Genomic DNA, 13,275 nt, shown 5'->3' on the forward strand with positions numbered 1-13,275 from the left:
GGAAAGTGTAGGCATTTCTTGTCCTGATGACTGATTCTCTGTGAAAAGCCCAGGTCATGAGCTGAGAATGAGGCAAAGAGAGGAGGCTAGAGATTTTGGGGACAGGAGAACGCTTAAAATCATCAGAAGCTCTGAGTGGGAAAATTAGCTGCCTAAAGAGATGTAACAGAAGTAACAAGTGTTGCTCAGGAATGTGAACCTCAAGCAAACTGTTTAGCTTCTCTAAACTGTAGTTCTCTCATCTGTCAAACAGCCTGTTTCAGCCAGGCTCCTGACAACAAGAAACTGAGTTATTTCTGGGTGTAGCTACCAAGAGAAGACTCGGTGAAACCTGCTTTCTTCTTTTAGTGTTGCCGGTGGGACATTACCATGTAAGAGCTCAAAGTAATGTTAGTATCACAGCTTCAAACATCCAAGTTGTTCTTTCAAGTGTTTCTTTTTCTCCAGTGTTAATTTGACTAAATTGGTTATATTAAGTTATATAGCTAAGTAAAAATTCATGTAATGAACCTTAATACCACATTATATAATAATAGAGGAGCAGAGTGTTTTATTTTTACATAATCATTATTCAGTAAATATTGTTACATTGTGAAGTATTACGTTTTAATCGCCTTTTCAATAGAAAGGTTTTCTAAGGAAATGACTTGGAGCCTTTCACATTTATCAGATGCCTTTTCATTATTCTTTTCCATTTTTGCAATTCTGGATCCAAACTGCATGGCCCGTTTTGGCAGAAGAGCAGAGGTTGTTAAGCCAAGTTCCACTGCTGCAAGACGCAAAATTAGTTTTTCACCAATTCCACGGGGGAAAGTCAAGTTTGCCTTTTCCCAAACCGGTAGGGAATTTAGAAAGGAGACGACATTTTCATCCAGGAAAGGAAATCTAAAATAAATAGATATATATAACCACTATAAAAAAAAAACAAACAAACCAATGTATTATGATTATTTCTTTTACATTTTATTCAATGTTAAAATTTATCACATCCAATTAATTTTTGATGGCACTGTTTTTCTCAATTAAAAATATTCTGGTTATTTACAGAATTTTACAGCTAAAATTTAATCACATTAGCAAATATTTCATGTGACTAATTTTAATACATATGCTACAAAAGAAATTTTGCCTCAAAAAATAAATAAATTAGGCCTATGGTTAGAAATAATCTCAAATTGTTTCACAAGGTTTCTTCGGGGATGCCTTGGAAAACGAATACAGTCTTTTTTTTTTTTTAAGGTTTTATTTATTTCTCTGAGAGCCCGAATTGGGGGGTGGGGAGTAGGGGCGTGAGGACGGAGAAAGACAAGCCGACTCCCCGCCGAGCAGGGAGCCCGATGCGGGATGCGACCCCAGGACCCTGGGATCATGACCTGAGCCGAAGGCAGTTGCTTAATGACTGAGCCACCCAGTGACCCACAAGTACAGTCTTGACTCAATTATTCAATCTGTGTGCTCTTTATCATGTCAAAAGTAAATGAACTTTAGAGGTATGAAATCAATACAGAAGGGCTCTATAATCCTGAACTTGTGAAACATTTACTTATGGTAAAATTTTATGGTTTTCAAAACTGTTTAGGGGCACCTGGGTGGCTTAGTCAGTTGAGGGTCTGACTCTTGGTTTCAGCTCAGGTCACGCTCTCCCAGTCAGGAGATAGAGCCCCAGCTGGGCTCCGCGCTCGGCAGGGAGTCCGCATCCCCTCTTCCTCTGCCTTTCCCCCTGTTCGCACTCCTGCATCCTCTCTCTCTCTCTCTGAAATAAATAAAACTTAAAAAAAAAAAAAAAATTGGGGTGCCTGGGCGGCACAGTCCGTTAAGTGTCTGATTCTTGGTTTTGGCTCAGGTCATGATTTCATGGTCAGTTGTGGGACTGAGCCCCGCATCAGGCTCCGTGCTCAGCAGGGAGTCTGCTTGAGGATTCTCTCCTTCCCTCTTCCCCTCCTCCCACTCATGTGTGTGCCTGTGTGGGTGTGCGCATACTCTCTCTGAAATAAATAAATCTTAAAAAAAAATTGATTACCTTTAAGCCATTTAAATGGAGGCAAATGGTATTAACAGAACAAAGTACTGGATTTAAAAAAAATAACTTTCTGCCCTTTGGCTTCCCTAATTTCCTACAAAATCCTGGGTTTTGTTTAAAATACTTTAAAACTCTCCCTCCAATTCTTTAAATGCAGTACTGTTACAGTAGTGTTTCTGTTTTATTACATTTTATTCTAGCTCATGTAGAGAGACTGGAAAGGGTAAAGGCATATGTGGAATACTTTGTAAAAATGAACTACAAAAACAAATTTATATATAAGATAATCTAATCAATGGAGCACTAGTATGTATGCCAAAATACATAATAAATTGATATTGGATCTAGCCACTACCGTGGTATTTGTTAAATCACAATTCTGTATTCGCTGTTTGAAACATTCTTCATATGCACTTTTACATGAGGGTATCATATGGGGCCTTTAGAATTAACTGCTTTTACTAAATAAAATAAATTTCCTTTTCTCTGACCTACCTGAAATAAAGGACTGAATTTCTGTCTCTCTCTCAAATACATACACCCTTCAAAAGGAAAACATTTTACAGTTTTCACATTGTGGTATGTAATATATGTAAATTATGTACGTATATTGTATATTTAGTAGATATAGAATTTCAACATTTTCTATATATACTGAAAAGCTGAAACAGTGAAGTGTTAGAGTAGTTATGTTATGATGTCCCAATCCTCACAAAGCTTATTTGGACTCCCTATTCTCACATGCTTGTACCCTTGTAATAAACTACCACTTAATAAATTAACCTAGTTGAACAAACTTCTGCTTTTTATAACTAAATAAAACATCTTTCTTTATCCTCAGTAATTTAAAAAGTGGTTCTCAAGCATTTGTTTATTACCCTCAGAAATATGTTGTAGGTAAAAATAAACCCCTAAATTAAAAGAGAATATACACATGAAAGTGCCTTGATCTCTTTGAAAGAGTTAGGTAATCTGCAACATATGACCAAATTGAGTTCACAAAACATAGCAGAGGGGAATCCAGTCCTGGAACCACCACTGACATCAGTATGGATCTCTACATACAGAAATGTCCACAGTGACAAAGCCGGTGCCCTCTCACTGGAGAGGAAAGTGTGGGAGTAGGGCCTATGCTCTTACTGGGAGGAAAGCCAACATTTGAAACAAAGCCCAACCCTTTATATACCTTCTCTCAGCATTCCATTACCTCCGTTTTACAGTCTTTTCCACTGTATCACAGAAAACAATCAGGCCATTGTATTATCTTTGAAAATTACCAAAAAGACATTGCTTAGAGTATGAGTTCTGGAAAACAAGTGCTCCCCTGACCCCTCCCCAGCTTCCCCTCTGATGGACGGTGTCTGTAATATAAGGCCAAGATATTATTGTTGCTACTGTTATTCATTTCAACAGTCTCCAGAGAAAAGGAACCGAAAAAATCTCCTTTTACAGTCTAGTGTTTCTACAAAATTACTCACAGCACTTACGTAAGTAGAATTACCTTGCTTCTTTTCCGTGATCACCGATAACTCTGTCATCACGACCAAGGTTTCTAGAAGATATTCGTCCCAGTTCCATCTCAATTTCCTTATTTAATCCTTCCATTCCGTGTGTCTGAAAGCGGACACGATGGCGAGAATAACCTGCAAGTTGCTCATCAGCACCAATTCCAGTAAGAACTACCTGTAATGGTTTAAAGAAATCCATACTTCCAACATAAGATAATGACTAAAATAAAAGCAAAGCTTAAAAAGTTATCATCTCAAAAATAACATTTTCTGACAAAAACACAAGGCAAGTCATAAAATAGTAAAAATATGCCCAATTTTTGTCTTATACATCACACTGCAGGTTAAACGCAATTAAAATATGCTCTATTCTTGCAATCTAAATGCTAAGAGCTTTAAAAGGTCAAAATGAGGTCTCAGAAATTCTGAGTACAGTGTGTCTGCCGTGCCATACCTTTGCACTGCTCTGATAGGATTTCACTTCATCCTGGGTCACTAACCAACCAATTCCTCTAGAAGCAAACCAGACTGCACAGCCAATGCTATCATCCAACACTGTATCCAAGGGCTGAACCAAGTGGCATATTCGAGTTCTTCTTAATTCTTGCAGTTCCTCCAGAGAAACGTTAATTTCAATGAAATTCCAAATCCGGGAAGGGTTAGCAGCTTGTAGTTCCTTTAGTCCCATTCTGCCTGTGATACGATCTGGTACACTGAATTGTTTATCAGGACCATCATCATCACTACCAGCAGCATTATTTTTAGAGGATTCTTCAGAAGATATTTCACAACGACTTTTCTGTTTTTTCCTCTTTGTGTTAAAACCAGTTAATACGGTCTTTTCTTTAGTCATGAAAGCCACATTAAGAAGATCGATTGGTTCATCTAAAGGTATATGGCGGTCAGCAAGGGCTGCAATAACCATGGAATCGATACCCCCAGAAAACAGGATTGCAACGTTGGCTTTCCTATCACAAGCTTTCCTATCACAAGTTTTCCTATCACAAGTTTTCAAACCCTCACTTGGTGTCAGGTTTTCATCCCTAGGTAAACACAAGACACGTCTCCTCACTGCGATACTCAGGACATCAGTGAACTGCTGAACTACTTCCTTTGTGTGTCCATCAGTAAGAAAGACCTGAAGTGTTTCCCTTGTAGGAGGGACACTAGCAGTGTTACTGCAAGGAATCTCAAGGGGAGCTTGTGGTAACATCATATTTAAAGGAACAACAGGTTCTTTAAGATACAGTTTGGCTTCATTTGCTACCACTGATACAAATGCAGGCAAGTTTGCTGAAATCTGAGTCAGGCTATTAACACATTCTTTGATAACATTCTCCCCAGAAACAGATTTCCAAGGGTACAATTTTAAAACCACAGATTTGGAAATGGAAGCAGACTTGAGATCAATTCTGAAAATTCCAGATGCTGGAACTTCTTGCCACTGACTGCCCACTCCGGATGTCTGTACGCCAACTGAAGAGAGGCAGAAACTCTTGACCAAATTACTAAAATGCCAAAGCAGGCTACGGCGACCAAAAAAATCTCTACCAAACCATAGATGATGACTGGATGCTTGGTAATATATAAAAGACCAAGGACCTTGGACTTCTGAGAAGAGCGACAAAATATCAGCTTCATTCTTACAAGAGGAAAGGTAATTAAACATTATTTGAGTATCATTCTCTTCAGCTTCGACCTTTATGCCACTAAAGACTTCTCCATTCCACAGGAACACATCACCCCTTTCATCTTCCACAGGCTGGGCAGTCAAAACACCTCTCAAGTGAAGGACATGACCAGAAAATAAACACTGGTAGGTAACACTAGACTTTAACAACTGTTTACTACAATTGGGTCCTCGTCGGTTAAGATTATACAGTAAATCCTCTTTCAAATCTTTGTTGAAATGCTCAACAGAAAAGCTTACAGAACAACAAATGCCACACATTGTTGTGTGAAATCAAATTGACTATTTCTTGATTTTGGTCTTCTCTGAGTTTTCTATTTCTTGGTATTCTTTTTTCAGTTCATCCAGTATATCTGTGGGGGAGTGGAGAAGGAATATTAAGTAAAATGAAAATTCTTAGACCTTTCCCTGGTAATTCATAGAGCAACATAGGCTATTTACCAAGATCAAACCACCTGAGTATATGCACTGTGTTACAACAGGCTTCTAATGACAAATGTTTATCTTTTAGGAAAATAATTTGTTTATCAAATGCTTATTTTGGCCCAGGCACTGGGCTATGGGCTAGCCCTTCTTGTTTAAGTCCCAAAAAACTTTGGAGGCTCAAAGTTATTCACTCAAAGTCACAAAGGGAGAAAAGTGGTAGAGCAGTTCTCATACCTAGACCTGCCAAAAATTCTAAAGCACACATTAATAATTATGGCTTTCTAACACAACTTACATATTTTTATTTTATTTTATTTTTACTGTAGACTCATCTTTGGAAGGCTACCTTGAAAAAAAACCAAACCACAGCATTAATTTTACTTGATATACCACCATCCAAGCTTCAGATATATATTTAAACATTCAGATACAGAGAGTATAATTTAGGCACTACCATGAGTTTCTACAGAAAGCCTAGAAAAGACTTTTCATGCATTTCTATATAATACACCAAAAAAAAAAAACTTACTTTTGCTTTCAGAAAGCATTTCTGTTCGGTCTGCAAGAAAGAATATGTTGCTGTTCTGTTGCTGCCTATATACTTTCTGCAAAACATAATTTAGGCTAGTATCAGGATTTGATCTAAAAAGCGTATGTCAAAACTCTGAACTCTTTTATTGTATATTCTTGAACTTCATAACATATATTCAGAATACCTTAGCAAATACAGGTAAACAAAAGTCACCCATTATCTTACCATCTAGAAACTGCTACCATTAACACTGAGGTGAAATGTATTTTCTCTGCATATATCAACTATCAGTTTCCTTGAACATTACAGTTTATTTGATAAGTCCTCAAGTTTTAGACATTTAAGATATTACCAACTTTATAAATCAATGTTGCAATGAAGTTATTTGTAACTAAATCTTTGTTCACTCCCATGACTCATAAATATCAATTCCTATAAATGGAACTGGGTCAAAGTGCTACATAGTTTTAAGGCTTTGATACATTCTGCCAACTTGCCCTCTAGAAAGTTTGTATCAGTTGTGCCTTAAATTCTAAAATTCCAAAAGGGACAATGTCATAAATGTTTAACCAACCTGTTACTTATCAAATGCTTTAAAGGGCTCAAAATCACTTCTTCCTGAACTTTAAAATGTAATTTTTGACAGTATAAGTACACATAAAGCAGTAGCTTGTTTATGAATACATTAATGCACATGGCATTAAAATTGGACGATTTGTGTAAAAAAATTTGGGGGGGAAGCAATTTATCCTTTTTGTTTTTTCAACAATTATCCACATTCACTTAAAGGCATAGTTTCCTTTCTTATTTATAGGTTATTTATTTCAAATGAAAACACCACATTCAAGTATAAGTCAATACCATTAGTGATTAAAGACCCAAGATAACCATTGTATAATTAGTATCATTTGGTTCAAAGGTAGTGCAAATTGCATAGGATGGGGAAAAAAAAATTATCAACTATAATTAATGTATAGATATCCACTATGTGTATAAAATCTTGGACACTTTTCACTTTTGCAATGGAACTAAAAAAGATGCTGAAGTTTTGCAAATTTTAATGTAAATATAAATCTTATATATAATTCTTTTAACTTTAGTATATAGTTAATAAGATATAATCAAACCTTCCCACATACAATTCAGAATTATCCTAATAACTCACCCTGTTCTTCTTCAGGTTAGAAAGTTCATCCACAACAATTTTTTGTTCTTTAATCTAAGGAAATAAAGAAAACTTCTTAAATCAGAGGCTAGCAAAGTATGCTGGATTGAGGGCCTTTTAAAATTAGAGAGATGGGATAAGGGGCTATAATTTACTGGTTGCCCAAACGGGCAGTCTGTGAATACAAAGATTCTTTTTGAACAGCAGTGTGTGGGGGTGCAGCTGGGGGAAAGTTGGAAGAGGAAACAGTGATTACACTTGACAGGTGTTAAAAAGCCCACTGAACCCAGATAGGGGGTTTGGGGTTGGTAACCGGCATTCATGTAAAGACCACGGTTACTAAACAAAGTCTGTGCCTTTTATTTAACATAGACAATATGCACCAAAAGTAGTATCAGTTTTCAGTGATTTATGTTTTTGCTTTTTTTTTTAATAGCACATCATGAAATATCAATGCTTTTCATGATTTATGTACTGAATGGTGTAGCCACACGTTCAGAACAAGTAAGTAGTATAAATGCCCTACCTGGGGCAGTAAGGCGTATTACTTTCCATCTTGGCTTTATTCTTCTTTACGTTTCAAAGAGTAGAATGGTGCTGGCACTGTTGAACTATGCCTCACTTTTTATTAGCAGGGTAGAGCACAAGGCACAACTAAGTGGAAGTGAAATTTCTAACTCGTTTCAGTAAAGGCAGTTATGTTGTGAACATGATATTGTGTCACCAGTATCTCTAAAAGCAGGATTTATAATCTCTGTCCTACCTCACACACCTCAGAGATCTGTCATACATCAGTATAAATGGCTTGCTATGGTAGTAATTGGAGTGGGCTATATGTAATTTGAAAATTCACTACCCATAGGTGTGTACACTTCTGTCTCTCCAGTCAATGTAGTAATTGGCTAGATTTGAACTGAATTCCAAGACCAAATTTGTATAACCTCCTTCAGACTTCTGTTTGAAAAGTGCATCCCCATTCATTTTAGAAATAGCAGGTATACATTTCACTTACTTTAAACAAGGAAACTGATACAGAGGGATCAGAGACTTGCTTGAGATGTCACTGTTAGTTTGGGACAGAACTAAAGTAAAATCTAGGACATCTAATACCTGAAAGGCTATAACCATTCCCATCTTCAGTATATTTTGAAAGGTTTTGTCTGTTTATGGCAGTTAAGTTGTACATTGCTCCCTCCCATCCCCCCTGCCTTTTTGGATAGAACAGTAACAATCAGACACATATTTTAGGATCACTGCTCTGCCTAAAGTGGAGAACAGACTGGAAGAAGGTAAGGATGGATGAAAGAGTGACCGGTTAGGAAACTTATGCAGGGTTCCCGATGGTAGATGAAGATGGCTGGTTTAGGATGGTGTGTGTACACTGTGACAACGGGATTTATCTGAAAGGAGCTTCAGAAGTAGAACTGGTAGGTCTTCGTGATGGACGTCAAGGATAGCTCCCAGGTTATTGGCACAGACAAGTGAATGGATGGTGGTGGCATTTTCTGAGATGGAAAACACCACAATAGACCTGGAGTAGAAGGTACTTCTAACAGTTTAAAAAGAGTAGGGAGAAAAGATCCCAACCAAACTTCTGTACCACTACCATCTGGGTCTAATCTTGGGGTAAATTTCATGGTCTCCCTTTAACTCTAGCTGCCAAATGCTAAGACTAAAAGGAGCAAAGCAGCAGGGCAAAGCCTAGGCTGGGCCATGTGGCGCGGGGGACCTTCTGCGGAGACGAGCGGAGCCAAGTCTGAACTTTCGCGCCTCGTTCCACACTCACCTTGCTGCTAAGATCCTCCTTGTGTAGCGTCGGGTGGTCTACAGAGAACAGCCCGGCGCTGTCCTCGGGCCGCGACCCCCTGCTGGGCATCTCCACGGAGCGCGTAGAACTCAAATTGCACCACCCCTCACTTGCGCCCAATACCTTCCAGTCCTCAGCCACAGCGCGTGCGCGCTCCCCGTGGCCCCACCCTCTCCCTTTCTCTTTCCTGTCAGTCTTACCAATAGCGGCTGCGCATTCACTGGAACGCCTGCGCAATCGGATGTATCTTGGGAGGAGTTGTGCGCGTGCGCACAGATGCTTAGTGAGCGCGTGATCCTGGTTGTGAAATCAGAGAGGTTTCCGAATGGTCCCCTAGCGGATCCAACGTGGAAACGCTTTTGTGGTCTCCTTACTGCCTGGAATCCAGTGGATTGTGCGTTATATGCGCCCTCCAGTGGTAAATATAAAGAATAGAAGCGGGGTAAAAAATACCACTTAATTATCTAGGCAAGGAAGGATATGAAACTAGCCATTGATTTAAGAGATACATTGTTGGTAACGGAATTGTACAGACTTGGTAAAATTTTTGTTAAGTTATGATTAGGGCTAAAAGATAAAATACAGGATGTCCAGTTAAATGTAAATTTCAGATAAATTAATAAATTTTTAATGTAAGTATGTTCCATGCTTAATTACAATATCTCACTCCTATGAGAAAAAAATTATCCAAACCTTGTAAACAAAGAGATTACTGGGTGTTGTTTTATCCCTTTTCTGGACCTGACTTTCTATTGACTGGGCTATTTTACAATTCTATAGGAGCATAGGTTAACTTGTAGATTTTTGTGTGGTAGAGATGCAAATAATTTCTATCTGGTGGGCCAGATAATGCCACAGGTTGTGATTTATTGTTCAGTTTTGTATCTAACTCTGCAATTCTAATGATTTCTTTTTTTTAAGATTTTATTTATTTATTTGAGAGAGAGAATGAGAGATAGAGAGCACGAGAGGGAAGAGGGTCAGAGGGAGAAGCAGACTCTCTGCCGAGCAGGGAGCCCGATGTGGGACTCGATCCCGGGACTCCAGGATCATGACCTGAGCCGAAGGCAGTCGCTTAACCAACTGAGCCACCCAGGCGCCCCTAATGATTTCTTTATTAGTATATATTTAGTTTCTCATAAACTGTTCGGTTTTGACATCTGTTCCTTCATTAATTAATGGATTGAATAAAACTTTGACATAGGTTCATATTATACTTGTGTGAGAGATGTGATTTTGTGTATGCTATCCTTCAGCATAGGAACTCGTAAGGTTCCATGGAGGTGCCAACTGATGTGTACTCAACCGATGGTGCCAAATTGTATGGCTAAGGAAGTGCACCTCAGGGTTGTTTAAGCCCAGGCATATATTTTATTGGCTCTTGGAGTAAATCCAAAAGTGGTTATAGAACTAAGTTTACTGTCTGTTTCTCGTTTTTTACTCATTTTTAAAAATTTTGTTTTTGTTTCTAATTTTGCATGCCTGATAAATTATTATACATTACTAGCAACAATGATTGGAATTTGGTTTTATGGTATATCCATTTGATGATACCTATTGGATGATGGAGATCTAGTCTCTATTAGAAGAGAAATGAAAGAGAATCCAGTTTTTTGGTCTTTTTGTTTGTCCTTTGTGAGCTCAAATTAATTAAGAACTTTGTGTCCACTGGGGGGGAGAACTGATTTTTGAGTTCTGGGCCAGTGAATTTTTGTATTTCTGTTGTACTTTCAACCAGTGATTGAGATGTAAAACTGAAGATATAAGCTCTCTCTGCGTCCATGTGACTATAATTTAAAATAGCCTTTATATGTTGCTGTCTGAGTGTAAAGGGTTTTCATACTTCTGGAGGGTATTAATAAATTCCATTATAATGTCTCTTAAATTAAAGAACTTCTGTTCTGATTGGTCTATAGACATAAATGTGCCCTTGCATAAGTCCCAAAAATTTTAAAAAGCCCCAAATCTCTAATACTTAATATGTGCTGGACTTTTAAGAAAAAAATTTCTTCTTACAAAAACTGCTAGCTTACATACATTTGATGAATACAAATTTATATAATTAAGATGCGCCTTTGGAGAAATCAGGTTAGATTAATAATTTTGGTTTAAGAAAGAAAAAAACAGTTATTATGTCTTTGCACTGATTTGTCAATGTTAAGTAAAATACAGATGTATGTTTTTTTTAATGACATTTAGATTTGCCTTCTCGTGAAGAGATTAGGTAATCTGAATTTCCTAAGCTTCTTATATTGGTTTACTGATTAAATAAGCTAGCATTACTGCTATAAAATAATGCAAGTTTATGAAAGATGTAAATTTCTATCAACTAAAATGAAATAATTATTCAGACAGACTTTTTCTATCAACAGTAATTATGTTCTGTATCATGTAAGTTTATGCATAACTCCAAAAGCCTTAGGTAACTTGAAATCCTGAGGTAATAAATTGGGTTAATTAATGATTAATCATTACATCAGTAGATAATTTATTTTTAAAAGTTGAATACAGAAACACTGATTGATAGAAGCATAATTTTAATATTATATACTTTTGCTTGTTTTTATATACTGTAGAATGGCTGTCCTTTGGGTCATTTTTTTTAAAGGTTTTATTATTTTTATTTTTTTAAGATATTGTTTATTTGTCAGAGAGAAAGAGAGAGCGCACAATCAGGGGGAGCAGCAGAGGGAGAAGCAGGCTCCCTGCTGAGCAGGAAGCCCGATGTGGGGTTCAATCCCAGGACCCTAAGACCATGACGTGAGCTGAAGGCAGACGCTTAACCTACTCAGCCACCCAGGCGTCCCAACCTTTAGGGTTTAATACAGTTGAACTGATGGGAACCTAGGAACACACCTCTCCTGACACATGGGATATTATTTTAATTCTGGTAGGAACCTAGGAACTCACCTCTCCTGACACATGGGATGTTGTTTTAATTCATGCTTGGAGGCAAAGTTGAGGCTCTTTTCTATTAAGCTGGAGACTGAGCTTCCCAGTATATTGGTCTTCTTTGTATTCCACCTTCTATGGCAGTGGCTGGCAGAGTGGGAGTTCTGGTTCAGGTTTGAGCTGACTCTTTGACCTACAATTGTTTCCATACTGAGTAGTCAGAGATACTGCTGGCCAGTCTACAGCTGCTTACCCCCTTTGAGTGGTGGGTTGTTGCTTATGGCTGTGCTTGGCTTGGATATTTTTTGTTTTTTTTTTTTTTTAATTCCTGGGGGCCTTAAGATGACACACTACTAAACAAAGTAGTGATAATCATATTTGTTTTCAAAGTTCTTTCACATTTTATCTTATTTTTCATATATATCCAATTGCTTCTATTTCCTCCCTCAACTGCTGTAAGTCCTACACTGCTTAAAGTCACATTTTGGAGTTACCTGTATCATTTGTCTTGCCTGACTGGTTCAGGACTGACCATCTGCAGCTCACCATAAACTAGCTAGGCTCTTCTTCCTTCTTTCATTTAAGTCCATTGCTGTCATGTATCCTACTTAGTAAGATAATTTCATGTTTATTAATGCTATTATACTCTTCCTCTGATGCTACATTCTTAATATATTTCATTTTGTTTAACAATACATAATTTACTGTTGGCCATTTTATAAAAGCATAAGGTATTATTACCCTGCCTTCCAAGGTTTTGAATGAGTAGTTCCACAACCACTGTCTTCCCTTGCTTTCTTGGTATATCGCAACACACAATTGTTTCTAGCCACGTAAGTCTCCTTTCTGTCTCTCCCAAATGAGGTGTGGAATAGTGCTGTGGTTCCCACATACCAGTTAGTAGGTGGGTGCCCTTCCAACTATGTAAAATCATCTGAAAATTTTGTTCATAGACATACAGAATTCTCAGTCCTTTCCCCAGATTTACTGGATCAAATCTTTGGGACTGGGATATGGCTATCTGCTGCATAACAGTGTTTACCATTTACCCTATAACCAAAATGGCTGGGCTTGAATTTAGGCTTATATTTATTAGATGTGTGACTTTGGGTAAGTCATTAACATCTCAAGCCCCAGTTTCCTAATGTGTAGAATGGGAGTAATAATAGTGCCTAACTCAAAGGGTTGTTATGAAGATTGAATGAGTTAGTGTTTGTCAGGTGTTTATAATAGTT

The 13,275-nt window shown here is 37.7% G+C and overlaps 2 protein-coding genes across 3 annotated transcripts; both read right to left on the minus strand.

Annotated features, from left to right (window-relative positions):
• Positions 1 to 530: 530 nt before the first annotated feature.
• Positions 531 to 5,479, minus strand: ASNSD1 (asparagine synthetase domain containing 1). Of its 2 annotated transcripts, none has more exons than XM_028125034.2 (3): positions 3,983 to 5,479; positions 3,522 to 3,703; positions 531 to 885 (listed from the first exon to the last, which is right to left on the minus strand). In XM_028125034.2, the coding sequence occupies exons 1-3, from the start codon at positions 5,477 to 5,479 to the stop codon at positions 600 to 602; spliced, it is 1,965 nt and encodes a 654-aa protein (XP_027980835.1). In that variant the 3' UTR covers positions 531 to 599. The 2 variants fall into 2 exon arrangements, with proteins under 2 accessions (XP_027980835.1, XP_087877745.1); XM_088021619.1 differs by having other exon boundaries at positions 758 to 911.
• Positions 5,472 to 9,280, minus strand: ASDURF (ASNSD1 upstream open reading frame). Its single transcript, XM_028125047.2, has 4 exons — positions 9,128 to 9,280; positions 7,342 to 7,395; positions 6,174 to 6,249; positions 5,472 to 5,571 (listed from the first exon to the last, which is right to left on the minus strand). The coding sequence occupies exons 1-4, from the start codon at positions 9,215 to 9,217 to the stop codon at positions 5,501 to 5,503; spliced, it is 291 nt and encodes a 96-aa protein (XP_027980848.1). The 5' UTR covers positions 9,218 to 9,280; the 3' UTR covers positions 5,472 to 5,500.
• Positions 9,281 to 13,275: the final 3,995 nt, after the last annotated feature.

The sequence above is a fragment of the Eumetopias jubatus genome, unplaced genomic scaffold, assembly GCF_037043125.1.
Source record: "Eumetopias jubatus isolate StellerSeaLion01/CBP00866 unplaced genomic scaffold, mEumJub1_p1.0 scaffold_3, whole genome shotgun sequence".
Lineage (NCBI taxonomy): Eukaryota > Metazoa > Chordata > Mammalia > Carnivora > Otariidae > Eumetopias > Eumetopias jubatus.